Source organism: Annulohypoxylon maeteangense, assembly GCF_022496945.1.
Source record: "Annulohypoxylon maeteangense strain CBS 123835 unplaced genomic scaffold GGS22scaffold_9, whole genome shotgun sequence".
Taxonomy (NCBI): Eukaryota; Fungi; Ascomycota; class Sordariomycetes; order Xylariales; family Hypoxylaceae; genus Annulohypoxylon; species Annulohypoxylon maeteangense.
The window spans coordinates 809,356-837,257 of NW_025953256.1; the positions used below are offsets into that span (position 1 = coordinate 809,356).

The 27,902-nt window shown below is 48.5% G+C and overlaps 10 protein-coding genes across 10 annotated transcripts; 4 read left to right on the forward strand and 6 right to left on the reverse strand.

Annotated features, from left to right (window-relative positions):
- Positions 1-210: 210 nt before the first annotated feature.
- On the reverse strand, positions 211-1,970 carry GGS22DRAFT_146536 (TIP49-domain-containing protein). The gene is made up of 3 exons (XM_047958899.1): positions 1,782-1,970; positions 1,477-1,703; positions 211-1,418 (listed from the first exon to the last, which is right to left on the reverse strand). The coding sequence occupies exons 1-3, from the start codon at positions 1,788-1,790 to the stop codon at positions 242-244; spliced, it is 1,413 nt and encodes a 470-aa protein (XP_047818580.1). The 5' UTR covers positions 1,791-1,970; the 3' UTR covers positions 211-241.
- Positions 1,971-3,383: 1,413 nt separating this feature from the next.
- GGS22DRAFT_146547 (uncharacterized protein) lies at positions 3,384-6,173 on the forward strand. The gene is made up of 2 exons (XM_047958900.1): positions 3,384-3,989; positions 4,051-6,173. Exons 1-2 carry the CDS (start codon positions 3,653-3,655, stop codon positions 5,940-5,942), a joined length of 2,229 nt encoding a protein of 742 aa, XP_047818581.1. The 5' UTR covers positions 3,384-3,652; the 3' UTR covers positions 5,943-6,173.
- Positions 6,174-6,346: 173 nt separating this feature from the next.
- On the reverse strand, positions 6,347-7,579 carry GGS22DRAFT_146550 (PTH2-domain-containing protein). Its single transcript, XM_047958901.1, has 2 exons — positions 6,979-7,579; positions 6,347-6,876 (listed from the first exon to the last, which is right to left on the reverse strand). Exons 1-2 carry the CDS (start codon positions 7,400-7,402, stop codon positions 6,551-6,553), a joined length of 750 nt encoding a protein of 249 aa, XP_047818582.1. The 5' UTR covers positions 7,403-7,579; the 3' UTR covers positions 6,347-6,550.
- A 1,335-nt stretch (positions 7,580-8,914) lies between these two features.
- GGS22DRAFT_146568 (uncharacterized protein) lies at positions 8,915-12,062 on the forward strand. Its single transcript, XM_047958902.1, has 2 exons — positions 8,915-9,177; positions 9,466-12,062. The coding sequence occupies exon 2, from the start codon at positions 9,632-9,634 to the stop codon at positions 11,873-11,875; it is 2,244 nt and encodes a 747-aa protein (XP_047818583.1). The 5' UTR covers positions 8,915-9,177; positions 9,466-9,631; the 3' UTR covers positions 11,876-12,062.
- Positions 12,063-12,738: 676 nt separating this feature from the next.
- Positions 12,739-14,185, reverse strand: GGS22DRAFT_146571 (uncharacterized protein). Its single transcript, XM_047958903.1, has one exon. It carries the CDS (start codon positions 14,113-14,115, stop codon positions 12,808-12,810), a length of 1,308 nt encoding a protein of 435 aa, XP_047818584.1. The 5' UTR covers positions 14,116-14,185; the 3' UTR covers positions 12,739-12,807.
- Positions 14,186-14,444: 259 nt separating this feature from the next.
- Positions 14,445-16,142, forward strand: GGS22DRAFT_164275 (UFD1-domain-containing protein). The gene is made up of 3 exons (XM_047961505.1): positions 14,445-14,638; positions 14,705-15,022; positions 15,077-16,142. The coding sequence occupies exons 1-3, from the start codon at positions 14,636-14,638 to the stop codon at positions 15,914-15,916; spliced, it is 1,161 nt and encodes a 386-aa protein (XP_047818585.1). The 5' UTR covers positions 14,445-14,635; the 3' UTR covers positions 15,917-16,142.
- Positions 16,043-18,245, reverse strand: GGS22DRAFT_200447 (heterokaryon incompatibility protein-domain-containing protein). Its single transcript, XM_047966441.1, has 2 exons — positions 17,563-18,245; positions 16,043-17,501 (listed from the first exon to the last, which is right to left on the reverse strand). The coding sequence occupies exons 1-2, from the start codon at positions 18,083-18,085 to the stop codon at positions 16,168-16,170; spliced, it is 1,857 nt and encodes a 618-aa protein (XP_047818586.1). The 5' UTR covers positions 18,086-18,245; the 3' UTR covers positions 16,043-16,167.
- A 76-nt stretch (positions 18,246-18,321) lies between these two features.
- GGS22DRAFT_164282 (glycoside hydrolase family 28 protein) lies at positions 18,322-19,756 on the reverse strand. The gene is made up of 2 exons (XM_047961506.1): positions 18,512-19,756; positions 18,322-18,448 (listed from the first exon to the last, which is right to left on the reverse strand). Exon 1 carries the CDS (start codon positions 19,688-19,690, stop codon positions 18,593-18,595), a length of 1,098 nt encoding a protein of 365 aa, XP_047818587.1. The 5' UTR covers positions 19,691-19,756; the 3' UTR covers positions 18,322-18,448; positions 18,512-18,592.
- Positions 19,757-22,714: 2,958 nt separating this feature from the next.
- GGS22DRAFT_164285 (uncharacterized protein) lies at positions 22,715-24,299 on the reverse strand. The gene is made up of 3 exons (XM_047961507.1): positions 23,924-24,299; positions 23,141-23,551; positions 22,715-23,077 (listed from the first exon to the last, which is right to left on the reverse strand). Exons 1-3 carry the CDS (start codon positions 24,073-24,075, stop codon positions 23,059-23,061), a joined length of 582 nt encoding a protein of 193 aa, XP_047818588.1. The 5' UTR covers positions 24,076-24,299; the 3' UTR covers positions 22,715-23,058.
- Positions 24,300-26,686: 2,387 nt separating this feature from the next.
- On the forward strand, positions 26,687-27,847 carry GGS22DRAFT_146626 (uncharacterized protein). The gene is made up of 2 exons (XM_047958904.1): positions 26,687-27,024; positions 27,090-27,847. The coding sequence occupies exons 1-2, from the start codon at positions 26,950-26,952 to the stop codon at positions 27,792-27,794; spliced, it is 780 nt and encodes a 259-aa protein (XP_047818589.1). The 5' UTR covers positions 26,687-26,949; the 3' UTR covers positions 27,795-27,847.
- The last annotated feature ends 55 nt before the right edge of the window (positions 27,848-27,902 follow it).

Consider the following 27,902-nt stretch of genomic DNA (forward strand, 5'->3'; position numbering starts at 1 on the left):
ATACACTTCTTCTATCTCGTAAATATCTCGTCCGGTAGTAAGGAAGCAGTCAAAAGTAGCAGTAGTAGCAGTAGTAGCTTGCTTGTATGGTCTTTCTCTTTTTTTTCTTGGTGTCTTTCGCCTAAGCTACCTTCGTTACCTGGTTTTTGGTATCCCATCCCAACGCCACTGAAGAAGTAAATCATCTGGAAGGTCCTTTAACTAACTAATTACTAAACAAGTCCCGTCAAACGCGCTGAAATCAGCTTATCTCCATGGCGTCGCCGTTGCCGTTGGTTACGACGAAGTCGACGGCGCCGTCGTTCCCGATGAGTCGCTTCTCGGATTGGTTGACGAAGGTGACGGAGCGCGCGGGGTCGTAGAAGAGCTTGAAGCTTCGCTGGACGTCGTCGACGGATACTTGCTTGGCCTTGCGCTTGGCGGATACGAGTTGCGAGGTCGTGATTAGGTTGCTCGCGTACCGGAGCCCGGCTTCCTGACCGATTTTGGTGAGGAGGGCGAGGGCGTCGGCCGATACGTCGATTTCTTCTTCCGTGGCGCGGAGGGTGAGGATTTGTCGGATCTCGTCGGGGGAGTAGGTTTGCGTCTGGATGATGACGACGCGGTCGAGGAAGTCGAGGGGGAGGCCGTGGGGCGACCGGTAGTCGGTGCCTCGGATCTTGGAGTGCCCGCGGTTGCTTGCCATGATTACGATGGGGGCGAGGTCGACTTCTAGTGCGCGGTTGATGTAGCTGAAGCATTCGATGTCGAGCATGTGTACTTCGTCGATGAAGAGAACGCCGGGCACGATCTCGGCTTTGCCTTCTTCTTTCCACTCCCCGACCTTGGTGTCGATTTGGTCGCGGATTTCACTGCGGATCTCGCCCGTATCGCCGCTGAAGAGGGCGAGGAAGCCTTGGGTTCGCGAGTTGATGACGTCGATCTCGTGGAGGGTCACCGTGTGTACGACCTCCTTGCGTTTTTGTAGTTCGCCGTCAGGGCACTGCAGGAATTTCGTGTCAACACCCATGGCGTCGTAATCGCGGCTGCGGGCGTAGCTTCGGCCGAGCTTGGTGATCTTGCCGCTGCCCTTGTCAATGCTGATAATGTCGCCGGCCATGACACGCTCCTTGGTCATGGCATCGATCATCTTGGCGCCCATGTCGTAGACGGCCTCCATGTCGGTTGTCTTGATTGTAAGCTTGCCCTGCTTGGCACCACCCGTTACGCTGCGGTCGATCTGGATCTCGACGACCTCGCCCTCCATGATCTCTGACTCCTCCTTGATGCGCACGCCGATCGACTTGCGGAAGGCTTGCGTTAGGGCTTCGGTCTTGGACATCTCGAGCGAGAATATCTCCGACGAGGCAAGCGTTGTGAATGGCACGTCGGGGCCGAGCGATTGCGCCATGCCCATTGCTATGGCTGTCTTGCCGGTGCTACGTAGAGGTTATGATGAGCGCCTATCCCTTCGTATACTGAGTAAGCCTAACTTACCTTGGTGGCCCAGCGATGAGAACTGCCCTTCCTGCAATCTTGCCAACCTTGATCATCTCAAGTATAACCGCAGCCGCCTTCCGCGCCTTCTCCTGGCCGACAAGGCCCTGCGACGCCGTGCGAGGCTCTAATGTGTCGGCATCTACTCCCAGGCCTCTAATGTGCGAATGCGCGGCGATGAGGTTGAGGCCTCGTAGCTCTTTGGTCTCGCCGACGGTCACGACGGGCTACATGTTAGGCGATGTTGATTAGCTTCTCAAGCTTCCCTTGTTGTCATTGCGTATACGCAAAAGTGCAGTACTTACAGCAGCCATCGTAGAAAATTGGTTCAATTCTTCGAGGGATGGTTTATTTCAAAGCGTATTGCCTCCCTTTTCAGCGTTGTTGTTTCCAATGTTGTCTTTTTCGAAGACGTCTTTTTGTCAGCCTTGCTATTGAATTGATTTTCTGGATGGAGCTTCTGAAAGCACCAGTAAATCCTAGCTCTAGAAAATTGAACGCGCTACTGGAGGGAGTACATGCGCGAGTACGGTACGTACACACGTAGTACTTTTCTTATCGGTTCTTATCAAAAATCAACATGTCTTGGTATTCACACTAGCCAAACCCTGAAGTGGCTTGCATGATATGTGGCGCAACGCTGCTTAATCACAAATTCCTCCTATGGGATTTTCATCCAAGGAACCGGCGCTTCGTGTGGCTTTCAAGCGGTGAATCCTACGTAAATCCAATCAATTGACAATATTTAGATCACTAAAATATGAGAACGCCTTCGATTGGTCAAAATGACTAATACGCTGCATAATAGTTAATGCAGTGGCACCTGATACGTGCCTGACCCCCACTTGTACATCGGACTTTCACTACTTAAGTACCTGCTATGTATAGTTACCGAGCTAAAATATCAAAATCTTAAGATGAACGTGTTTTAAAAGCAATTTAAATCAGATATAAATTTTTTTACTTTCAGGGTTGTTCGCCACTTTTAATCTGTGAGCCTGTCACGTCTCGTCGCGCGTGGAGCCCACACTTGCATCCCGGGGCAACCTGGGCAACCTGCCCACCAAATAAGCGTTGGAGAGTGCCTTCCATTTTAAACATGACCATGACCATACTGCCATGTCGACCTTTACTTTCCTTCCACGGCAACATTTTCCAGATGCACATGTATTTCGGCAAATCCACCGTCCTGTTCTTGTATCGCCTCTTCTATGTGTATATCAGTTGTCGTTCGTTTGGAAGTAAGTATCCACTCTAGACATGTGGATGCATACAACTCTTCCGTTTCATGACCCATATTTGCCTTAAGTTACTATACATAAAACCTAATGAGAGGAAAGAACATAACATACTTGGTCGTTTACTATCGCTCTTTCTATTTCTTCTTAATTCGGTCATACCTTGTTCTCGACGAACAAATTCAACACTACAAACCCCCTTACGTAGCACCGGAAGTGCCAAGTCCAAGTCAATCGCTAACTGCAGGATCTATTTCCAAGTTTGAAGCGGTCGAATCCGTCACGCACACACCAAATATTCAAACGCTAGTTGCACTAAAGACCCGGTTACTACCAATTATTCTTGCTATATCAACTCGTCCGTTACACCAACTTACACAACTACTCAATCATTTTTAATCAGAACTTTAAATCAAACGTTCAAACCTGACTCTTCGTTTGGAAATATCCATATTCGGTATCATATCCCAGGGATCCGATCTCAAGATCCCGCGATCAACTTGAACTAACTGGAGAGCACTCACTCGGAACTCCTGAAGTCTTCTCATGTACTTTTAGTACTTGACTAGGTACCAACAAGTTTCGAAGTGAAATATTTATTGATTTCCCTCTAAATCCAAATACATCAAAACATAACTTCTAAAGTTATAAGCACATTACCTACCTAGGTACATACAAAGGGCATTTGATTAATTTCGAACTCAATTCAATATCTAAGGCGGGAAATTCTTTGCGGGCCACCTTCCGTATAAGTTTCCCTACCACCTAGATTGGAAGTGGCCTAAGTTGTAATCACCTTAGGAAATGCTATTGCCATATGTGACTGGGTTACCAGGAAGTCGCATTGTGAATATAGGAAATCGGGGTTGTGGCAGAAAGGCGGGTTAACCTTATTCATTTTGGTTACGAGGTAAACTCATTTCAATTTTTACCTCGAAATGTCGTATGAAACTGGGCGTGCCCCATATGGATACGAACAGGGTCGCTACGAGTCTTATAAACCAAATGAAGATAGAGGGCAATCCCGCGATTACAGTAACAACTTTGAACGAGACCAAAGTCGCGATATGAAGCAGGGCCGACAAGATTCGAGAGATAGGAGAGATCCCCGCGAGCCCAGAGGACCTCCACGGAGTCCCCACCTGAATAAGAAGGGTAGGATGGACTCACCAAAGAGACTTCACATAGATACGAAGGTTATCGATAGACCTAGAAGGTCATCGTCGTCAACTCAGTCTTCTGCTAGTGCGTTTAGTAATATCCCTATTGAACCAGGTGAGTTCTGATTCTCGATAACGACCTACTAATTCGATATTCTAACATACCTATTCAATAGCTGCCAATAGAGCTGGAAGATCTAACACAAATAACCTACCAAGTTCTACAAGTACGCCTACTATTCCAAAAGCGAAAGATCCTAAAGTGCAGGATGTTTTTGACGCTGTTTATCAATGGAACAAGATACTAGAAAAGCGCAATTTCTTGAAGTTGCAAAATTATAAGCTTTTAAACGAGAACCAGAAACGTCAAGCGGAACTTAGTAAGATCGGCGGTAAAGTTGATGACTACGCACCATATCTCGAATTCAAACAACGGTTTGAAACAAGCGGGAAGGCGGAGCGCGACGATATCTCCAAGCAACTTGGCGAACTCGACGATCAATGTGCGGAAAATCTGGAAAGAGTTGTCTGCGCGCTATCGTCCCACACGCCCATCAATCCACAGGCAGCGGTCCAGACGGCGTCGGTATCGAAGCTTGAGGTCGAATTCGAGAAATTTCGGAACCAAAATTCTGATCAACAAAAGCAAATAACCCAGTTGATGAACAGCCAGGAGAACTCCAGCAAGGCTTTCGTCGCATTAAATCAAGACTTTACCAACTTGAAATCCAGGCATATCGCTCTCGAGTCTCAACACAACACTCTCGAGTCTCAACATAACACCCTCGAGTCCCAACACACCATTCTCGCGTCTAAATACACTGCTTTAGAGTCTAATTATACTACTCTCGAGTCTAATTATGCCTCTCTAAAATCCGAAAACTCGGAACTTAGACAGCAAGTCGCAGACTTCAATCTTACTAAAGATTCCGTTAAGCGAGTTGAGAATGAGTTGGACAGGTTATCTAAGGAGTCGCTCTCATTCAAGAGTCGGATAGATGATGTGGAGAGCAAAGTGCATGGTTGCATAGAGAAAGCTGAAGATCTCGACATGGAGACGTACAATGAGATTCTTGAAATGTGGATTAACCATGATTTCAAAAACAAAGTCCCCTCTCATGAGACATCAATCACATCCCTACGTCAATCTTTCCAATCTTTCCAGGAATTGGTCAATTCCCGGCTCGACAAGAGTGAAACATTGACTCAGGGGATAGGAACGTCTCTTCAGGCCTTAGAAACAACACGATACGTTACACCTCACACAGAGGTAACCAAGGCATTTGTTGAAGAAAAGTGCAATTCTGTAATCGAGGTCACACAGAAGGTGGCTGCTGATTCTGGTGATGTCTGCGCCGAGATGGTTGATGAGGTGAGACTTCGGGTCGACAATCTTCAATCAACTGTCAATACGTTAAGTCTGGTGATGGTCCCCTCAAAAGATCCTGATGTGGCGGCGCGAATTGACGCCCTACGGCAGACTACGGATCAGCTAAGTCAGAATCTGCGCCGCTCTGAGAACCGCATTGAGTTTATAGAGGGCCAAAGGCTTGGGGGGAAAGTTGACCGTGTCAATACTGGCCTTGTGGAACTCGAGAAGAAGATCACGGGACTTCAGGAAGGCAACGGCCGCGGAGGAACTGCTAGTGCCGAAGATTTCGTTAGGATTGTCAAACCGGAGATAGACGACGCCAAGAAGAGGTTCGACGCTCTAGAACTGGCTGTCCGAGTGTTAGACAGCCAATGGACAAACCTCAGCTCGAAACAGATGGCCGAGAGGATTCTTCAGCACTTAAATCCATACGGACAGCAAACCGAAGCACGAATTACCGGCGTTGAGAACGAGATGGCACAATTGAGGAGCGTGCTTTTAAGTCTCGAGCAAAAAATTCTTATAATATCGAAGGATATAAAACTGATTGACATTGTAAAGGTTTCTCCACTAGATGGGAAACGAACCGCTTCCTCCGAGTCACCTTCTGAAGAGCTCATATCCAAGAGACGGAAGCTTGGCTCGAACAATCAGTTCGCCCCTCAGCAGAATCGTAGCACCAGCAATAGTCTGTGATTACTGCTCGATTGTAGCGTGCCCTTTTGGCAGCTACGTCTCTCAGCTTGTGGGGTTTGGAAGTGGAGATTTCGCCGAGGACCGGCGGGAAGTGGCTGGAATGGCGTCGGAATTTAAATTCCGTTCATGCTTCTGATCCGGCATTAATATCGATAAGGACAGTAATATACCTCTGGATGTCCGGGTCGTCGCATTAGACATGGATCGCAGAATACCCCTTTGACGCGGTGTATTTGTTGCTCCTTCGAGAGTATTTGATATGGGGAAACGATGGGATGCTAGAGGTAAGGTTGCTCAGGCGGATAGGTCTTGGCAACAAGAAGGTTAATGTGCGTGTTCACAAAGTCGGCGTTTGTTTTCGAAGATAAGACGCAAGTCTCACTGCTCCAGAGGGACCTCGCTGCCAACGAGAAACTCCCCAAAAAGATATCAATATAAATCTTCAAGTTCATTGTTGGCTGTTTTTTTTAAACATGCCGTCTGTAGATACATTTTCGTGATCCGTTGCGCTCTATCGTGCCCATGTCTATATGCTTTGCCTTGCCATGCCCGCATTATTTACCGACCATGCCGCCATTCTGCCTATTAATCCATATCCTAAGACCGCACTATAACAGCTTGAGTCCTCCCGTAACCCGATCTACCAAGCTCTTGGGCGCCGGCCCGACACCAAGCACCGTCAAGCTACCCGGGTCGATCTGCGTGCGCCCGGCGTCTTGGATCACCTCGGCGGTTATTCCTAGACTCCGCGCCTTGCCCATTAGCTCTAACAGCTCGTCTTCGGATTTCACTTGTACGGCGATCTTGGCTTGACCGCGGCGCTCCCATCGTTGCAGGAGCTTGGCTTCGGGGGATGTGGGGTTGCGGGTTGCGGCTTTGGTTAGGGTTTTGTAGCATGCGAGGGTGGCGTGGGAGCATTGCGCTGCGATTTTGCCTGGGGGGAGAGTTAGCGGACCACTCTACTTGCAAGGTGGAGGAATGAAGGGAATAGAGTGTATGAGCGAGCTCCTTCTGGGTAGATTGGGTATAGACGAACCTTTTGTCATGCCTAGATCCGTCCGTACGACTAGGACTAGCTTGCACTCCTCGTTTGCGGGTGCGTCGGCTAGGGGTTGTCGTGGACTGGCGCTGGCTTTATCTTCTTTATTTTCTGCCTTGGTGGCCTTCTTCTTAGACTTCTTCTGTTTGGGCATCTTCAACCCATCTCGTTGGTCGGCATCCTCGCCGTTCGCCCAGTTAGGTGCATGGTCAAGGATAGTGTCGTCGTCTATATCGGACTCATCGCTCTCTACTGGGTCGTCGATATTGCTTCGTCGTTCGGAGGCTAGGGACGGCGAGACTAGTAAGTAGCCGCGGATCGAGTATACGCCGAATATGAAGCCCGATAAAAAGGTTACTATGCTGGTGGCGACGATCATCGACGTAGACGTTAGGAGGAGGCTGCTTGGTTTGTCTGCCATTTCGTCGGATATGGTGGAAAGAAATGTTGTAGTCTGTCTATTTAGGTATTTCTACTTGAAAACTGTAAAAATCGAAAAAGGAGAAATGTATCCATATATTTCTCCTAGCTTGAATCCCTGCATATAACCTTGTTGTTGGAAATATGAGGCTGACAAACTGCGCGGCTGTGTTCTTTTTTTTTTCTAGGATATTGAACAAGGAAAAAAAATATTAGGTTTAAGAATCTTACTGCAATACGCGATAAAGCACCCCACGTTAGCCTTGCCTGTTCCACGCGCCTGCCTGCCTTATTACCCAAAGACCAGAAAGTTACGTACTAACCCCTGCAGCCTTGTCTGCCAAAGGCTCTAATTATAGACGTACCCATCCGTATTCACAGCAAATCGTCTCAATCTGAAGAGCAAGCCCAATGATGGTGACTGTGGAACATTTTAGAAGTAAACCGATCCTACCAAAGATCTACAATGGAGAAAACCGCATGCTGTGCTCCCCATCTAGAGACATTTCTCGCTTAACGGATTTATCGTACATGTCGGAAATGCATAGCTCGGTAGAGGAAGAAGCACGCCTCTAGGTGCTATAAGCCGTAATCAGTTAGGTGCGCGTAGATACCTAGATAGCTAGACGATAGGGTCGTAGTCGGGTGTGAATGATGTGATGCGAATGGTTTATCTCAGCACATTTGGCCCTATCAAATCATCCCGATGCTTGGGAACGCTTACTTTATAGATCGGTACGTATCTTTTTGAGTGTAGGGATCCTTGCATCGGCAAGCCACGCAAAGCCACATTAAATCCCACATTGGCACCTGGCATTTTTCACTTTTAGCGCTAACGTTTTGATCCGGCGCGCGAGTGTCAGCGTAAAAGGAGGAAACTGCCAGCCGCAACAGTGACAACAGCAGTGAGCGGCAAGCAAACATTAGCTGGAAGGTGACGACGTGACGACGGGTCAAAACTGGGGGTCTTCTTCGCCCGTCCCTGCTGCCCTGCCCATTCTGAACCAACTCTGCCACCTTCCGGTCCCTCACACACCAAAAACACCCCAAGAAAAAAGGCTTTAAGGCTTAAGCAACAACCCATAACCCGCAACCCACATACTGGAACATCCCTGCATTTTGTTGTGTAGTCAAGGTAGGCGTGCCGCTACGTCTCCTACCTTGACCAGATTGACGTTCCTACCTTGCCTACTACCTCACTACGACGACTGCTACTTGCGGTCGGTATTCCACCACCTGCACTCTCACCAACATCTTCCCGCTTGCCGATCATCACGCATCATCTGCAACAGCAATTATCGGCACGCACGCTATCTTGACTTGACTTCCTAACCCGACTCTTTTTATTTTATTTTCCCTTCCTCCTTTCCTTCTCCGAAGAGCTTCACCTTAAACCCACCCTTGCTCGCTTCTTTGTTCCTTCGCCATAACATCTGTCCGCGATTCGCATCCTAGTCCCTATTATTTTTCTTATTATTCTTGTAATCATTCGCCGACGCGAGCCACAATTTGATGAGCGATGCGCCGGGCCGAATGTCGCGAGGATTTATTGGAGGCTGGATAAGACAGCAGATGATGTCTACGCGACAACAATAGCCTGTGTCTATCTACATTATTTGTTACATGCTACATATTTTTGCATTGCATTATTCTGTGCCGTACGGGAGAGTTGCGCGGTGTGCAGGGCAAGAGCCAGCGTCACCATCGCACCCAACCTGGGAACTTTGAGGTCAGTCGATACATCCAGTACCCAGTACCTCTTACCTCTTCATAAAGGTACATCTGCCATATGCCCCCATATTCCCATACTCCATACGTACCCATGCCCTGGATATAATCATATTATTTTTCAACAATGTACTGTGCTACCTATCTCCATTATTTCCCAATTCAACCAATCCCTATCTGCTAGGTAATTGAACTATCTTTTACCATTTCCTGAATATTTACATATCATAATGTTTTCGGATATTACGATCATATGTTGTTCTATCTACCATCTACCCATTATACCCATTCTATAACGACAAGTGAAACTGGCGTGCTGAACTCTAAAAAATGCAGAAATCCCTTATCGCAACATCTCGAATCCTGACGATACCTTCAACGCCGTCCCTTGATACATAAGTCAGCAAACAACCTGTAATCCGTAACCGCGCTTTTCTCTCTTTCATGATCCTAGCACCAAGCTCGCGTGCAACGTTTCGAAGTTGCATGAACAAAGAAAATCATGGAGGAAGCGACCAAGACGATTGAAACATTAGTTAAAAACATCTTGCCCTTCAAAGCACATTACCTATCACTTGATACGACGCGACGATACAGGGAACAGACAGATGACAAGAGGTTAGAAGAACAAGTCATCAGGCCTCTCCAATACACCACATTTATTAGTGACGCCGAGCGTGGGATTCTCCTTACGAGAGCCTACTTCGACGTCCGAGAAGAACCTGTAAACCCTGCCAATGCGACAGATACCCCGACACCCAAGAAAACCGACCCTAATAAACCTAAGACGAAGCTGTCCTTGAAAGATTATAAGAATAAGAAGAAGTCCCCTGACGGCGAAGAGCCGCCTAAACCACCTGCGCAGCCTACCAAGGCGAATGCGCCTGCAAAGAAGCTGCCGGATCCGGTAGTAAATGATATGGACGACCACCGTGATGGCAGGAGGGGGCTGCCCGACATGAAAGCTAGCTTGAAGGCTGAGGCGCGTCGTCATCGTAGCCCTTCGCCGGAGAGGAAAAAACGATTTGCAGAAGTCGACCAAGATTCCAAGCCGGCGAAGCGAAGTAGAGTTGAGAATGCTACGCCCAACTCCGTGAGCTCACGTACTATCAAAGATCACACGCCGCAAAAGTCTGAGCGGCTGATCTCGTCGGAAAAGAAACTGACCAAAGACTCGAAAACTCTACCTATGACCAATGGAAGATCAGCACTAGCAAGTACAGCGCACAAAGGAATCTCTCCCAAGCCTGGCGCTCATATAAACGGAACCCAGAAACTCTCCAAAAACAGAGACATGACAGACAAGAAGACAGAGAGCAATTCGAATTCGAAGGCGCCCTATGTGCCGCCTTTACTATCTCCCATAGATATGTCGGATTATATAGATGATGATCCTAAAACAACACGCCCTATCCCCAAGAAGAAGCCGGCGGACTCAAACAACCTAAAGTTACCCCCAAAGAAGAGTCGGGAAGATCGTGATCCATCTCCTAGTCCCAAGAAGCGCAAAATCCCACCGCTTCTATCCCCGACACTCCCACCCATTGTACTCGAAGAATTAGCAAGGACGAACAAATCTACCCCATCAAAGGACATCAAGGAATCGAGTCAAAGAAGCAGTCAATTTTCGGACTCTCCTAATGGCCAGAAGAAAGCAGCGAAGCCTTCAAAGCGCGAAGAAACCATCCATGTGGACAGCAACAAAGGACAGCGGGATTCGCTCATAGTTACATTGAAGTACAAGAAACGAAATGCGAAAACTGTAGAACGGCTCTTGGCCTTGCCTCCAGTTGGAAAGAAGAAGAGCGATCTACTCAAAAAAGAAGAGCGTATGGCTCGCGACCGTTCCGACAGCTTAGAACCCGGCACCGCACGTAAGCGACCGATTCCCGCGATAGATGCTAGCGAAGCGATCAAACGACCGAAGACCTCAGAAAATACACGCCCTACAACACCACCGAGACAATCATCAGCAATGACACGAGTCGCGTCTAATAGCTCCCAAGCCGGTACTCCGGGGGTTACAAACGGTTTCACACCTGCCGCGCAACCGCCTGAACGACGGCGCCCGCCTATTGACCCAGAGAAGTTGCAGAGGCTACAGTCACGGTCTACAAATATAATACAAATTGCTATCAAATTAAAACATGAACGAGATGCGGTTTTGAAGAGGCAAACGGATGGGATTGCGGAGCGCGATCGTCAAGTTGCTATTGCCGCTGGTATTCAGTGCTTGGTTTCATTTTTATTCGGCTTTAAACTACAGAGCGATGCTGCTGAGATAGAACGTAAACCGGGCTCGATACGGTCACTAAGGGAGTTACTGGCTCTATTTAGAGTGACGAGGACTGATTGTGCTAGGCACAATGCCTTGACTGCGCTGATCTTGCGCCTTCAAGGTATTTGTCTTGTACACATTGGCCGCGTAGTGTGGTCATATCCTCACGATCAAGAGTTTGCGAATCTAATGCTCACTAATAGTAAGGATCAGCAAGAGACTTGGCGACAGGCTGATAGCGCACGCAGAGCCATGGGTATATACGACGGGGGCTCTAAATCAGATGACGGGGGCTCGATAGGCAAGCTTATCGACCGACTCGGACCATGGACGACACCCGAAGAAGCTATACCGATCACCCTCGAAGTTCTAAGAAAGGTTATGCAGTCGAATAGCTCATGGAAACCAGTCGACGCCCTTACCAGAATCGGACACTCGTCAACGAACGGAACTACCACCTCAATCTGAAGCTAGGGTCGGTGCCACCACACAAGATATACGGCGTTTGCGGTGGTGCCAACCTGCATTCTAATGTATATTATGAACCATGATTCCTATGATACGATACCAGAACACTTTATTATTTCCGCGTCTGCAACAATCCTTCTTAGTTTGGGTATCAGGGATGTGAAGACATGGTCGAGGGCGACCTGGAAACGGCATGCGGCGTCTCGCTGGAACGGACGGAATCAAGGGGGAGGTGTCTGCATGCGAAAACCTGTACAGCTTTTTAGGCTTAGGACGCAAAAGGATTGATTGATTGATTTTTTATACGCGATTTTTCAGTCAAGTAGGGGAGAGAGTTGAGTAAAAAAAAGAGAGTTAGATGCATTGGAGTATTTTCATGTACGGAGATACGGGGAGAGATGGCGGAGGTGATCGGCCCCTAATCGGCGGCTGTTGTGTATTTTCCACTCGGCAGCGATTGCGCTGCTTCGATGATATCCCGCCGGCATGACCGAGCAAAATGGTACTTTTGAATGATTACCTACGTGTAATTTTTGAATTTGTCTTGATGGCCTTTGAATGTGAATCTTGTCCATGATGTGAATGGGATATATTTACTGTCTGACATGTACTGATCTGATCCCGAAGTTATGAATTTATTCATATGCCCGAAGTCCAAGCCTACCTTACATAAGACAATTAGGTCTGTATTGGAAATAAGAAGGGGATGAGAAGGTATTCTAGATAGTTTGATGCTATCTGCGAGAACTCAACCCCCCTTTCTCACGTAGTAAACACACAATGGTACCTCATGTTAGATGGAGTATTATCCCTAATCACATGCTATTCATCCTTGAAGATCTATTGAAATGTGAAAGGACTGGATCGTATTAAAAGTGTAGCTATTATATGCTGGTGATATCACCCTTTTACGGTCTTACGGAACCTCACAATCACGCAAAGTCGGCAATACGACTCCAACTACTATCGCCAGCTTCTTTAAACTCGACACCCTCTCCAAAATAGCCAGCGTCCTGCCATGCCTTCATGGTCGGTCCATCAAACGGCCCTTGTTTATCTGCGTTATCCCTACCGTCCGTCCACCGGAATTCCCACATCTTATTTGCTGGTACCTCCTCAGATTTCGCTTTCGGCTCTACCCATGGCTCGTCCGCCTCGCGCGTGTATTCCCGGACTAGAAGCTCTCTTTCCCTATCGTAGATATCCGGCCGATCCCTCCCGAGTAGTTTATCCGCGGCGTCGGTGATGGCGCTGATGGCGTCCTTAATGCGTGTTTGCTCCGGATCTTCTGGCGCTTTCTCGCCGTCCACGTCCATCGAGTCTGGCTTTTGCTTCTTCTGCTTCCACTTGGGAACTTTCTTCGTTTTCGTCTGACTTCGACCCAGCCTTGCTAGCGCTTCTAACGCCGTCTCACCACGCTCGAGTTGTAGGATTAGGGATTTGAGCAGGTCGGAAGTTAGGGCGCTGTCATCCTCTTTGCGCTTTTGTCGTTGCTCGGCTTCGCGCCGTTCGTGCGCTTCTGCTGCTTTCTTCATCTCCTTTTTGCTGACGCCTTCTAGCCATCGGTCGTGGATGGCGTCGGGGTCTATGGCTTTGCGCACGAAGTTCCCGGCCTCGTCGAATCGTCCCTCTTCGTTCTCGGCTCGTAGATTGAAAGCTTCGACTTTTGGGGCGTGCTTCTTCAATCCTCCGGCACCGACTTCTGTGTCGATCCCTTCTTCTTGTATGGCAAGCTCTACCGTCTCTTCGTCATCATCCTCGGACGACTCGTCATCGAGACGTACTTGTCCTCCGGATTTTGACTCTGCTTCTTGGCCATCGATATCGACAGTATCCACGAATTTGACCTCCTTGCTTTTCTTCCCGGTAGTCTCGTCCACCGTATCATCTTTCTCGTCTTCATCTTCCTCGGCCGCAAACATATCATCCATATCTTCGTCTTCTTTCTTCGCTTTGGATTTCGACGCATGTAAAGTGCCTAGATCCTCTCGGTCGGAATCTGAATCGTAACCGTCGATATTCACAGCTCTACGTTTAGTCGCAGCGCTTCCACGAATGACATCGGCGTCTGCCTGCAGGTATGCGTCGTCTTCGTCGTCCTCATCCTCGGCGTCGGGGGCGAGAGCGGACGGATTCCTAACGTCGAACTTGACTTTCTTGGAGTTTGGTTCTGCATGATGCGCTCGCGCGTAGTTCTCGCCGGCGCGTTTCGGGCGCGCGGCGCTGAATCTGGAGGACATTGTGGGTGCGACGATGAAGCTATCTGTGAATCATTCGCGAATTATGTGTTGTGGAATGAATGAAATGAAATTAGATACAGCCTTATTGGCAGGTTGGATATGACGTTGAAATTTGCCCTTGTTCGATAGCTGCAGCTCATCGGTGGGGCAGGAAGCTACAGCACGTTTAGGGAATCTTATGGGTCGTTTAGTGGAGCGTTTAGCGTTACCCCTGACCCGTACCTAACCCGCCGTCGGGTGTCAGTGCGGGTGAATGTAGAAGGTGCCACCTTCTGCGGAATAATACCACACCCGAAGTTTCGTCATCAAATACAGCTGCCTTCGGGTACATGACAGTACCTAGCTTTAGGCGGTTCGTCAGGGAAGCTTCCATCACAAACACATTGTTTCCTCTTCTGACGAGAATATTCGTTGTTCTCTATTTAGTTTTTAAATACAAGCTCTTTTGTCTAATATTTCTTAAAGTCACAAACCACAATTATTAAAGCTTCTACGGCACTCGGAAACCCCCACCTTCAATATGGTTAGTTACACAACCAGCTCTCTACTCCGAATTTCTAGACATTTTATTAACCCAGACATATTACAGTATCGTGGTGGATTCAACCCGTTCGACGCCGACGACCCAGCAGCCATGTCGTACGTGGCCCGGTCCGGCATGATGCGCAGAGGCTTCGACGAGTACTTTCGCTGCTACCCGATAATCATGGCCCCCGGAGCCGAGAGACCGCACCTGAACTTCGGCTCCAAGATAATTCTACCCCCTTCGGCGCTTCAGAAGATCTCTCAGCTGCATGTACAATGGCCCTTGATGATGCAGATGGTGAACGGCGAGAAGGAACGTCAGACTCATGCAGGTGCACTGGAGTTCGTGGCAGAGGAGGGTAGAGCATACATACCACAATGGGTTAGTTCGTCCTAGAAATCCGGAAGAGAGGTGGACTCTAGCTAACGAGTATAGATGATGCAAACTTTACAACTAGACGTCGGCGACATGATACAGATCAAGACGACATCCCTAGAGCTAGCCAAGATGGTCAAGTTACAACCGCAGTCAACCAACTTCCTAGATATTAGCGACCCCAAGGCAGTCTTAGAAAAAGCCTTCCGGAACTTCGCTACGCTTACCAAAGGCGATATTTTCAACTTCGAGTATAATGATGAGGTCTATGAGGTCGCAGTTCTAGAGGTCAAACCGGAGACTGATAATATGGGCGTGTGTATGATCGAGACCGATGTGTCTGTGGAATTCGCTCCGCCGGTCGGATACGTCGAGCCACAGAAGGGTAGTGGAACCAGTACGCCGAGAAGTAAGAAAGGTGGCCTTCCTGTCGGCGGGCTTATGCATCCCCAAGGCACGATGGCACAATCTATCAACTACGACGCTATCGCCCCCAACTCTACAGCAGCAGCGGCTGGTGCTCGTGCTATCTCGTCACATTTCTTGAACGAGGGGCATAAGCTGAACGCCAAGAAGGGATCTAAAGCGCCAACACCTAAACCCTCGACCCCCGTCGCCGGTACGTCGACCAACACCGTTCCCATTCAGCCGAGACGAACAAATGGCCCTATGCCATTGCGATTACCCCCTAATAAGCTGTTTTTCGGCTACAATGTCGTTCCCGTCAAGACAGACGCGGATAAAGAGGCAGAAAAGGAAAACGCAGCTAGACCGCACTTCGCAGGACAAGGGCAGACACTTAGAGGGGCGCCTAAGCGAAAAGAAGAAAGCGGTGATAAGGGCAAGGCGCCGGAGAAGAAACCGGATGAGGGACGTCGACTGGATGGGCGGAGGGGATGATGGATATGATAGGATGGGATGGGATATGAAACCGATCTCAGATTTATCAACTCGGCGTTTTCGGAGTTGCTACATAGGTCGCGGTTTGGTAGTTAATATGATGATCATGATATCCTCGTGCTTGGTGGTATTGTTGGGTTTATGTGATTAGACTCCGATTGTTTGGGACTGGTTTATTGGCTTTGAGGTAAGCATCGCTCCTTATGACCTTAATAAAGTCGTTTGCTAATACTATCGAGATAACTATCCAACTAGATAATCACAATACTCCCCAGCCTCTCCTTCTCCTTCGGCCAAGCCTCGCCCTGCATGATCCCACAAACAAACGCCGGAGCAATAATGCGGTAATTATCCCCACGGACATGTCTTACTATCGCAGGCATGCACGTCCCCGCTATCAACGCCACCTTATCCCCGCTCGTGATGCCATAGGCACCTGCCCCAAACGCCCCCGAATCCGTCTTGAAAAACGTCCAGAAGTACGTCGCTGCGGTGAATAGCTCGTGCAGCTCGGAGATGGTGTCGGATGCTGAGATTCGGTTGTATACCTCCATCTCCGGGGTATCGTTGATATCAGCTAACACCCCGGGGTTTTGTAGGCGCTTGTGAGGGAGGTCGCTGAGGATGTCGAGCCATTTCGTGAATGGCCGCCGCATGTCGAGCTTCTCGTCCATCGACGCTTGGTTGATGACGATTTGGTATAGGTCTTCACGCCAGGTGTCGTACCCGCTGCTTTCGCGCTCCATGTATGAGAGGGCGAGGCGAAGTATGCGGATGTTGTACACGGCGAGGTATTTGGATATGTCGTCGTTTGCGGCTAGTCGCTTGGATGTCCATTCGGGCGCGATTTGTTGTTCGATTCCGGTTAGGACGGTGTCGGTTTTGAGGGCTTCGGGTGTGCGGTATCGGCCCAGCAGACAGGTTCCGAGGGACGAGGAGACGCTTCCGATTATGGTGGCTGTGGTGCGCACTCCGATTGATCCGTTGGGGAGATCGACGAAATTAAATGAGGCGCTGGAGCCCTTGTTCGCGTGGTAGTCTCCCTTCGGCGTTATGGGCGGTAGCGAGTTCGCCCAATTCGGAACCCAGGAGGGCCAGGTGTCGGAGGTGTAGTGGCAACTTTCTACGTTTAGGCGTCTGTTGAACGTCATTATCGCCTTGGTGGTTTCTAGGAATATGCTGTCTATCGACTTCCTGTAATCCGCGTCCGGGAGCGGGATGCCGTAACTAACTAGCAGTCCACGCAGACCGTAGACTTTATCCCGGGGCTCGGTGGCCAAGAGCCGGCTTGCTTGGCGGAACAGCTCTTCTATGGTGTCGTAGCCTTCGGTGATGGCGAGGGCGCGTCTTGGGCCTCGCAGGGATACGATGTGCGTCCCGAATCCGTTGTAGAGGGTTTGGTTGAGGTTTTGGACGAGGCTGATCCCTTTTTGCGTGCTGTATAGATCGGACCACGACTTGATTAGGTGGAAGTATTTGAGGGTTACTCGACCGTATAGGAATGTGGCTTTGCGGCTTAGGGATACTTCTTGCACGACCCAGACTCGGCTGAACCATGTTATTCCCCAGAAAATATCGTTGAGGGCTGGTGCAATATAAGTATATGTGTAAGTATCTCGAAGAAGCATGTTATGCGAGAAGCTTACTCTTGGTGTCGATCTTGCTAGCCAATTCAAGGATCTTTTCTAAATAATTTTCGTCTCCGGAAGAAAGATTCGCGTCGGCGAAGTTGGATAGATCGAGAAATGTCTTTTCCCAGGCCGGTTCTATCTTGGATCCTAGCCAGACGACTACCTCTTCCGCGGCGGTATAGATATCGCCCATGATGCTTACCTGCTGGTTGCGCTCGATCACGGCTTCAGGTGACTGATTGATACATATAGCGTCGATCCATATTAGCGAAGGGGCACCGGAGTTCGCTGCTAGGTGTTGCAATACATTGTTGCAGTTGGGCGTGACGCGGATAGGGGTTCCCGAGCAAAACGCTTCCTCTGTAGGCTTTTGGCCATCCCAGGAATACGACACAGCTTTGAAAACTGGACATCGATCTAGAGTAGCTTCCAGGAGCTCGAACTTGACCCGGTCCGCGGTAGATGAAGCGGGCAGGAGTTTTAGGAGTCTGATGCTATCGTGGGATTTTAGTGGTACCTGGTCGTATATGTCGGCCATGGCGTGATGGAGAAAGATGACCTGGTCTCGTACACCTTACTATCAGATCATAGTCTAGAGGTGCGGAGTAGCTGAAAGGTAGATCCAGTTATAGATGGACGGCACCACCCGCGAACGCGCGGTTTATCGGGGATTATTTTTGGATCTCATTATAAATCTAGCGGCAGATGACTAACCTATAGCATAAGGAAGTTAATGGCCTAGAGATCCATGGCCCCTTTAGTATTGTGGTAGTTCGACTGTTGTTTGGGGGCCGTGACGCAGCTAGGACATGGAGCTGAATCCTAGCTCGCGACTACGGGGGTGAGCGAATGCTTGTGACTTTCGGCATACCAATGGGAATACACGGACATAACGCTACTGGTAAGTTATATTCAATAAGATTGATTGATAAGAAGACTGTTAACTTTGATTTTTAATTTTTAGAATCTTGATTCATCGATCTCGTCAGGTTTTATTTACATCATATGGTACAAAAAAGGATTGGTCTAGCCATGTATTTCCAGCTTAGCAGGAGGCGCCAGTCGGGATATTCGAGCACTTGGTGCTTGCCTTGCCCCCAGTAACAGACACGTTCTTCCAGGTCCAACTGCTGCACGATCCGCTACCGCAAAGAATGTATACGTCTGTGGCACTCGACGCGACAGAGCCGGTAACGCCGTTGAGGGTCAGGTCGGTGATGGGAACACCGGTGGTAGGAGTACCTGTCGGGCTGCCGTTTTCGTAGTCTTGCTCGATGACGATACCGTATTTGGTGATGTTGCTTAGGGTGATGCCTGAGTAGGTGACGTTCTTGACGGAACCGGTGGCGTTGTACACTGTCTTGATGCGCACGCCGTTCTGCGAGTCGCTGATCTTGGAGTTGGAGATGACAACGTTACTAACATCGTTGTTGCTACGTCCGCCGACAGAACCAATGCTTAGGCCGTGGCCACCTGAGCATGTGCCTCCGGTGAACTCGATGTTGCTGCCCGAGTTGATGGCGAGGCAGTCGTCCTGGTTCTTGACGTTGGCGTTGATGATCTTTACCCCGGTAGATGAACCGACGTCGAAGGCATCCGTGTTATGTCCACCAGCTGAGTCTCCGGCCGAGTTGTCGATCGTGATGCTGTTTAGGGTGAGGTCGGTCGCACCGTTGATGGAGAACCCTTGGACAGGCGTGTTCTTGACGTTGAGACCGGTGATCGTCGAGGAAGTCAAACTGTGGGCGTAGAAGAACTTGGGCTTGGTCTTGCCTCCGTTGCTGCCCTTTCCATCCCACCATTGAGCTCCATTGCCGTCGATAACGTGGCCAGTAGCACCCTTCACGGTGATGCTAGTGCCAGAGACGCTGATCAAAGGTCCCGACCATTCCTTATATCCGAAAGAGGTGGTGCCTTGGAAAGTGACGGTGGTTCCGGTCGTCAGCTTCGTCAGGTCGAGTGTCTCGCCTGCGGCAACGGTGATACCGTTAAGGACGATATCGGTACAGGAACTCTTGCCCGACGACAGCGCGGCCGTGGTAGTAAAGGTGCAGGTAGCTCGCTGCTGGATGGTCTTGCTCTTGCTCGGAGCCGCGAGGGCTAGAGTAGCGCAGCTAAGGGTGAGAAAGGTAGTTGAATGCATTGTAGAATAATACAGGCTCTGCCGAACGAATGAATGAAAGTCTAGATGACTTAGTATGTATATACAACAAATATGAACGAGTGATCAACCTCGAGAGGAAAGAGAGAAACCTGAGTGAGGTGCTGAGGTATCATATCACGACTAGAACTCTGGGCATCGTCGACATCTTATACTTCAATAGATAGGTCCCTGTCTCTATCCCAATCCACCCATCATTTCTAACTGGTGGTATGATGATCCCCCGAAGTTGTCGTGGCGTGTCGTTACATAGTAAGTGATTGCGGAGTACTTTTGAACCCCTGAATTAACATGCGCGTCTTATTCGTGCGGGTACTGATCTGCACTGGGAATACTATTAGATGATCGAAAATGTGCCTGTCCCGAAGAGCTGACGAGTTTGTCGCACGGATAGGAAGCTAACGCCACCTGAGCACCGAGCAGATCATCTGAAGTGGCTGAGAATCGCACGGCATTGAAAGGAGCAGACTTCCTATATTGGTAGTCAGGTGGATCATTGGTTGCATCGTGAGCCCACCGGGGCTGTCCCTTCGTTTCATCTGATACATTAGAGGTTAGACTAGAGACGAACGCGTATACCTACCATCAATCTTCATTGGAGGTAAATATATGCGACAGGGCTGGCATAAAGGAGAATTCCTCACTGGTGGATTCGTTGGAGTATGGTTCTTTTTGAAAGCTAATAGATGCGACATCTAATTCTAATTCGGATGACGAACGAACTGCCAGTATATGTCGGGATCACGATATTATTAGATACCGAAAGATCGGAACGCTAAGCTAGGGTTCGGACGGATCACCCGGATTCTCCACTAATCATAAGCTTCGACTAAGATCAGTGGAATAGATCTAGAATGATCAGCATCTCCATTAGTTAGGCTAGAGAGTTAGTAACGTGATGATGTATAGCATCGATATATCCCCCTTCGATGTCAGCGAAAGGAGTCATGTCACAATTGCACTATTAGAATGGGAGTCGGACGTCAGTTGTTGCGGATTTAGTCAAATTCCCCTGTGGTCTTCTAAACCAGACAAAGCCAAACAAGGCCAAACAAGTAAACAAGTATCCTTTCCCCTATTACGCCGTACAGTCCGCCAAATACAAATCTTCAAGGAAACCGGTCAAGTGTGCCAGATCAGTTCATCTGCAATCAGCTCGAAAAATGGGACAATCCCTCGTTTTCGGTACCTGATAAGATCGTATATATTAACTAGGCGTCTTTCTCTTCTCCTGCCAATGCGTCGCTACTCTCGTTGTTAGTTTCATAGTCCGTACGATTATACATGAAAAAGGGAATGAATGAACTTACGCCTGAGTTTTGGCCTTTTTGGATGGCCGGGATCCGTCGGCCTTCTCACTAGGGCCTCTCTTCTTGCCTTTCTTGCCCTTCTTGCTCTTTTTGATACCGCCTCGAGATTTCTTATTAGACTTCATACCAGCAGGGCGGAGTCCACCAACGGTGGGATGGAGTCGGGGAGGGGGTCCGTCATCGCTTGACTCCTCTAGGGCTTGAGTGGAGCCTGCGGACTCGTGAACACTCGCAGAGCCACTGCTAGCGGCGTCTGCGGCGTCATCGTGAGCAAGTTCTTGACCACGCTGGCTAAACGTAAAGTTAGTTTAAGTCATAGAAGAAGGAAGATAAAGATTGAACTAGGGTAAAAAGAATAAACGAGCAGGAATTTGGGAACTGGGAGGGAGCATGTAGCTTGGTTGGATAGATGGATACAAAGGATTGGGAGAATACTTAGTTTGGCTGGATACTGTGCGTGAATATACATCGTCTCGAGACCGTTCGACTCGTCCAACTCGTTCGTTCTAGCTGATAAATGCTTTACAAATTCGTTCGCCGGCATCGGCTTGGAAAGGTGGGAGGGGCTCGTTTTGATCTATATGATCTAGAAGGATGCGGTTCATAGGGCAGGGTCGTGTCAGAAAAGAGTGGCACGCATGCCGTAAAGACAGACGGATGAAGTGAGAGTGACAATTTGTTTATAAAGGGTCAAAGAACGCGCGTGGGGGGTTGAATACGCGGTTGAAGACTATGCTCAACGATATTGGATTTTATAATACGTAGAAATGAAGACCAAAGAAACGTGTACATACCTGAGCACCTCGCGTGAAATTGCATACCCGCTTTTGCGAAGACTCGCGACTACTCCGTCCATCTGCTCAGCTGTGAGCTGGCCTAAGGCGAGGGTGGCGTTTGTGAATTCGCGATAAAAATCAGCGTCCCACGCAGCTTTCTCCATCGTATCGTACGGTTGGGATTTATATCGAGTGAATATTTTCATGGGGAAACAAAAGGGACGAAAGTGCGGACACGAAAAAGATTGGTTTGTATGCTCTTGTAGGAGAAGAATGGTTTAGACTGGTAAGACGGATGAGAAGATGTTAAGGTTGGATTGTGTTTATGGACGAGGAAGTTATCGTAGTGGCTTATGGTGATCAAAATAGAGAGACTACTAAAATTTCGTGTAGGTACCTAGATACTAGGTACACTATTGAGAAGTCGACAGGAAAGGTGGTGATGTAGCTAGGTAGGTACCAAGACAAGAACCATGTAAGTGGCTTCCACTAAAACGTAGTGAAAAGTAGGTACTCCGACGTACCTACCTTGCAGTCAGGCAGCGTAGCTAGATATATGATTACCGCCACTATAAAGAAGCCTATACGTTACCTGTTTAGAGAAGAGACAAGATTATTACCCATTCATTATTTATGATTGGTCTGCCCTGGAATATATATATGTCCATAGTACTTACCTAGGAACGATACCTAAGTTCCTTGTAGTTGGAATAATAGAGCGGTAGGTCGTTAGGGGGCTTTGGACGTATGCTGCTTAGCAGATATACTATGTTGGCATCATATCGTAACACTTGATCGTATTCACGGATGGATCAATAATACTGACCTAGTAGGTGCCTACCTGGTTATCACCTGGGCATAGTCAGGAGATACGCTCGGGAGGTTGTAGGTATGGGACCTCACTGTAACCGTGTAGACGCGTCCCATCCTTTATTCTTGTGATTTAGATGCTCAATTTTACGACATGACTGGATTGATTGACTATCCACGAATTTTATTCCGATTAATACCTATCCCGCTTAAAACTCCAGACTACCGATCAACGCGATGCCGCGGTGTTGTACAGAAGCTTCCCTGAGACGTTCCTCTCGTCTCACATTCCCAGGAGAAGCAAACGTGAGTTCTCGTTCTCTATTAGCTTCAGGCAAAAGACGACGCAGCTCAAACGAACCGGCATTTGGCATGAAAATGAATCTGACACATCGTTGCCGTCCGATCTTCTAATGTTAGAAAACCCCCATCCTATAATCAAACGCTATAGCTATTAAGCTTCGCCGTAATACCTATCGGGGTTTAGCATAACCACATGCAACTATTTAAATAACTATAGGAGAAAAGGGACTTACTCCGGCGGGTCATAATGATCGTCAGGCCCAGGTAGTCCATCGGCTGCTAGAGCGAGAACAGCCGCGTCGTCGTCGCTCTGGTCGTCGCTCTCAAGGCGCTGTCGTTTTGCAGGTTGTTCATCGAGGGCCGAGTCGTCTTGCGCCAGACTCAGTGAGTCCGTCTCCTCAACAGCGATAGCGTCCATAGCTGCGGCGGCATCATTAAGGTCATCCTCATTGATTTGGCTTGATGGCTTTGAAGAGGGTGCTTGATCCGAATCGGCAACAGGTGCAGGGGGCTGTTTCCTAGGTCGGCCACGGCCCGGGCCGGGACGTCGCGTGATAGGATTTTCAGTCGGGTCAGACTTGCGCTGGCTATCCCCGTTTGAATCGGTTTTATGCTGAGCTCTGCGAAGGCCCTGGAAATGTTGACTAGCACGAGTCGGTAAGCCCATGCATGCGGCACTGAAGAAAGTGTATACTATTATAGCTAGGTAAAGACCTGCACTTGGTACGTGCTGTAGGTGCTCATCGAAGACCTTGCTTCGATTATAGGGGAGCATGGAATCCTTCCAGCGAAGTAACTCCGAGGTATCGGAATCGGATCTGACATATGCAGCCCAGGATGTTGTCAGATGCGCAACGGGAGCCCGGTTGCCGAATGCCAACTCGGATGAGAAGGTTTAGGTTAAGTTCAATTGAAATTATAGAAATTACGAGATGGCGCAGACGGAGGATAGAAGACGGAAGACGGAAGACAGAAGAGGGATGATCCATTACATATAAAATACGTAGTTTACTTACCGGCATCCTTCGTTGGTGAAGCCGTAGCCAAGGGATCGCATATGATTACCAATAGTTGTCCATTCTGCGCCACTTATTACACCGATGTTCTTGACTGACAGGATGGTGAAGAAGAGGTCTTTGTCGGCTCTATCGTTCCAATTCTTATTCATCTTGGAGCCTTTGAATAGCTCGGAGCCGTCGAGGCTAGAGCTTAAGGGATGGTACAGAGTAGGTACTGATAGTACTTAGATAGGGAGATGTGGGCACGACTATAACAATAAGCCGCTCTGCACGTGCGAATCAAGAAAATTGATAGAGATGGGAGCTTTTGAGAGGTTGAGAAGAATGGGCAGGGAGCCTGAATTGGACCTACCTGAATTACGCGGTCCGAAGCACTTAGTGGGTATTCTGTGGGTCGAGTCCTTGGCCGCATTGCATTTGCTTGATTGTCATAGGATGATTTGGAGTCGTGCGAATCGCCATAGGACTGATCAGACTCGAAATGCCCTAAGGTTAGGTGGCGCTAAGGGCACGGTTCACATGATGATCCGGGGTACGGATACCAAGGCAAGTGCGAAGTATGTATGTACCTAAGTACCTAGTATCTTTCAAGATTTTCAAGATCGACCTGGAATGCTGGGCAGCTTGGGTCAATAAGCTTAAATCACGTGAACTCGCATCTCAACGCAACACGCTGTCACGTATCCGAAGAATTGCGCAGGTAGGTAATAAGTCGAAGTCGAAGTTGCTCCACCACACCACGCATAGTCGAGGACGTTTATCGTACGGATGTACATAGGTACATACCAAAATACACACCTAGGTACATATGTACCTATGGTAATTAGTACACAGCAATTGCCCCGGTAGGGAAGACGGGATCTCTCCGTTCCTTCCGAATATACTATCACAATTCACTTGTGGGGAAAGAGGATTTTGCTTTTTTATTCTAAAGAGGAAGATACATAGTACTTCTCAGCCAAAATAGTAAGGACCCATACATGCACGCACTTAACTCTCAAAACGGAAAGGTGCAATTGGTTCTGAAACGTCACGTGAGAAGGCGACTTGAACGTGAGAACTCCCATACGCACTGTACCATCAATTTGGACTCCGGCGCGTCCCAAACCCCAGCCCCTTTATTTTCTTTTTTTTTTCCACATGTACATTTTTACCATGTAAATGTATTCCATCTTTTAACAGTTCAATCATTAATTATGTACTCCAAATCATCTTAGCATCATGTCGTCACACGATCGGAGGACTAAAAAAAGCAAACATATTATTTGCAGCAAGTATGTATAAGTACAAAATACATCTAGATACTTCGCGACCGCCTGTGGCAGCTGTTGTTCGTTTGCAGTTAATCTAAACAGAAGAGGGTCCAAGGTCTCCCCAGTCCGCCAGCGAACAATCCCGGAATCTGCAGTATCACATTCGAATATACCAGGACGCAACAGTACTCTGTTCCAACTCATTAGGCCTTATCCATACCTGGTGCCATTCGCCTGTAAAGTCGTCGGCTACTTCAAAATAAAGCATGCTGTTCCTAGACCGAATGTCGCATTGTTAGATATGCGACTAATTTCTACTCAAGCATCATAGAACCATTGCCAATTGGCAAGTAAGATGAGTCGCTTAGAGGTCAAACCGAGGGATTACGCTACAGATTGTGCTACAGGTACATTGGAGCGACATACCTCGATGTTCAGCTAATCGAGTCCACTCAAGTTCAGATCCCCAGCCTCCTCATTTTATTTGTTAGTGACTCACACGTTTTACCACCCTTCGGTTCCCCTCCGAATCTCTGGAGCCCTATCCACTTCACACGCCTCTTTCGGCACTTTCTTGTCAAATGTATGGCACCAACTGGCCATTCGGGGATCGGTTCCTGAAGCTAGTTTCGTGTTGCATTCTCTTATTTTGCTTGGCTTGATTGGTAGGCGAATTCCTTCAGTGAAGGCAAAACAGCTACGAATGTTTCTGTTGGGCTTTTAACAACTAAGTCGTGAAAGCAATGTACAAGGCAATTTCAACAAAAATACTTCTACTTAATCAAGTTGCTAAGTAATTGTGGCTTTTTAGAAGTGCTGCATATAGTATTATATGCTTCAACTATCAATCTTCCTTGACCATGTTCATGTCGGTCAGAGCCAGGATGCCACGACTTTTTCAGGACCCCCAAGACCCCTAACACCCTGGCAAGAAAAGACGATAGTGCTTAACAGAGGACAGGGGGAATGGAAAACCACTTTACGCGGTGTGTGCCGCGTACTGTACCATCCCACTTTCGCGCAAACCCCACCACCTATACATCCCTTTTTGGCTTTCTCGTTCACTCTACCCCTTGATCTCCTTGGCCAAGACAAAGTTGTCGATAGGTACTATGTATGTAGTGCTCGCCTCGTTGGAGCCGGAGTTGCTAGGCAACCGTGTCTTTCATACTGTTCTCCATATCTATCCGTTGATGATGGAATACCAATGTTAACAAGCGTGCCTTTTCATGCAAGCACTTAAAAGCAGCCTTGTTACGAACCATCTATACCCTTTTGATCTCCCATATAGCCAGTCGGACGGAACTAGATGTATTTCTCTCCCTCTTTCGACCTAGACTTTGATCTTTTACTGAAAAATATTAGATCCTTTTAGACCTTTTTGGCTCCATTATCTCGGTATCAAACGGCTTCGTCTTGCCACTCCCTCTTTAGCCCCACCCCCCTCGTCATACCTCACCTCACCATATTCGATCGTCGGGCTTGATGTGATCCCTAAACTTCTTCTCAGGCTTATTAGGAGCTTTATCTAGAAGCGTTGGCATATATTCCACTCGTCTTCCCTCACCGACTTTCACAACTACTTACTCCGTGACTCACCCATTACATTTCAACTCCACCTGTTCAGACTATTCTTCAATTTAAGTGCTGTCTCCAATCGCCTTACACTTTGCTGTGCACTTCTTATTGAGAACGCTCGCCTCATTCGAATCCCATCTACTCTCTGTTCATCAACCAATTGAGCAATCGCGCTTGCAGAACACCGCCATCATGGCTACCAACAACAATGACAACGCCATGACTCGATTCCTGTTCGCTATTCTGAAGCAGAAGAACCTCAAGGACGTGAGTCAGGCTCATCCTCGCGATGTATGTCGCATTTTGCGCAAGGCGGCTAACGTATGATCCAGATCAACTGGGACCAGGTCGCCCACGATCCAGTCTTGGGTGAAGGCAAGAAGATCACCAATGGCCACGCTGCTCGGATGAGATATTCGCGCTTCCGATCTTCTATGCTAGGTCTTGAGCCGACTCGACGAAATCGAACAGGCCAGCCGAAGTCTCGCGTTACCAAGTCGAAGAAGGAGCCGAGATTGAGGAAAGGCGAGAATGTCAAGTCTGAACTTGCTTTAGATTCTCCCGAGCTTCATGACTCGATTGAGACAACTCCCCCAAGAATTAAGCAGGAGTCCCCATATCCTAGCTTCGAGAGTCGGCTCACTCCACGCCTAACTCCTGGGCCTGGTTCAATGCCGCCTCCTATGCATAACACCTCTGGCGTAATTCAACCTCGACTTCTGACGCCATGTAGCGACATGGACATGTTTTCTCCCTCGCCAACCCTCATGTCTAGCCCCGGAACCGACCTAATTCCTCGCAACTCTTTCGAATTCCGTGAGTCGCCGTGTCCCAACCACAACGACCCGATGTGGCCGAGCGTCCCATCGTATCCCGCATATTCACCATCTTACCCATTCGAAGACTATGGCGCTGGGCACTGCGAGCACCCTCACATGCACCCCCAGCAAGTCCATCTAGGGCTTCCGAGCCAGCCAATTGACCCCAACGAGGAGTGGGTTAACGTGAAGCGCGAGGCGTCTTGGGATGACTTTTGAGGGCGGACAAAAAATTATGGGCAAGCGAGGCAATTGGATTTCGCTCTTGGTCTACATGACTTCATGAATTATGACCAAGGTAATATGTTGGTTTCTAAGAGGATTTCA

Coding starts and splice junctions, on each gene's coding strand:
- GGS22DRAFT_146536 (XM_047958899.1), bottom strand. Junction 1,419..1,476: donor CTCATCGCTGGGCCACCAAG/GTAAGTTAGGCT, acceptor ACCTCTACGTAG/CACCGGCAAGACAGCCATAG.
- GGS22DRAFT_146547 (XM_047958900.1), top strand. CDS start 3,653: ATGTCGTATGAAACTGGGCGTGCCCCATATGGATACGAACAGGGTCGC. Junction 3,990..4,050: donor TAATATCCCTATTGAACCAG/GTGAGTTCTGAT, acceptor CCTATTCAATAG/CTGCCAATAGAGCTGGAAGA.
- GGS22DRAFT_146550 (XM_047958901.1), bottom strand. CDS start 7,402: ATGGCAGACAAACCAAGCAGCCTCCTCCTAACGTCTACGTCGATGATC. Junction 6,877..6,978: donor GGATCTAGGCATGACAAAAG/GTTCGTCTATAC, acceptor CTCTCCCCCCAG/GCAAAATCGCAGCGCAATGC.
- GGS22DRAFT_146568 (XM_047958902.1), top strand. CDS start 9,632: ATGGAGGAAGCGACCAAGACGATTGAAACATTAGTTAAAAACATCTTG.
- GGS22DRAFT_146571 (XM_047958903.1), bottom strand. CDS start 14,115: ATGTCCTCCAGATTCAGCGCCGCGCGCCCGAAACGCGCCGGCGAGAAC.
- GGS22DRAFT_164275 (XM_047961505.1), top strand. Junction 15,023..15,076: donor GAGCATACATACCACAATGG/GTTAGTTCGTCC, acceptor TAACGAGTATAG/ATGATGCAAACTTTACAACT.
- GGS22DRAFT_200447 (XM_047966441.1), bottom strand. CDS start 18,085: ATGGCCGACATATACGACCAGGTACCACTAAAATCCCACGATAGCATC. Junction 17,502..17,562: donor TAGCAAGATCGACACCAAGA/GTAAGCTTCTCG, acceptor ATATTGCACCAG/CCCTCAACGATATTTTCTGG.
- GGS22DRAFT_164282 (XM_047961506.1), bottom strand. CDS start 19,690: ATGCATTCAACTACCTTTCTCACCCTTAGCTGCGCTACTCTAGCCCTC.
- GGS22DRAFT_164285 (XM_047961507.1), bottom strand. CDS start 24,075: ATGAATAAGAATTGGAACGATAGAGCCGACAAAGACCTCTTCTTCACC. Junction 23,552..23,923: donor TTCACCAACGAAGGATGCCG/GTAAGTAAACTA, acceptor GACTCGTGCTAG/TCAACATTTCCAGGGCCTTC.
- GGS22DRAFT_146626 (XM_047958904.1), top strand. CDS start 26,950: ATGGCTACCAACAACAATGACAACGCCATGACTCGATTCCTGTTCGCT. Junction 27,025..27,089: donor AGCAGAAGAACCTCAAGGAC/GTGAGTCAGGCT, acceptor CGTATGATCCAG/ATCAACTGGGACCAGGTCGC.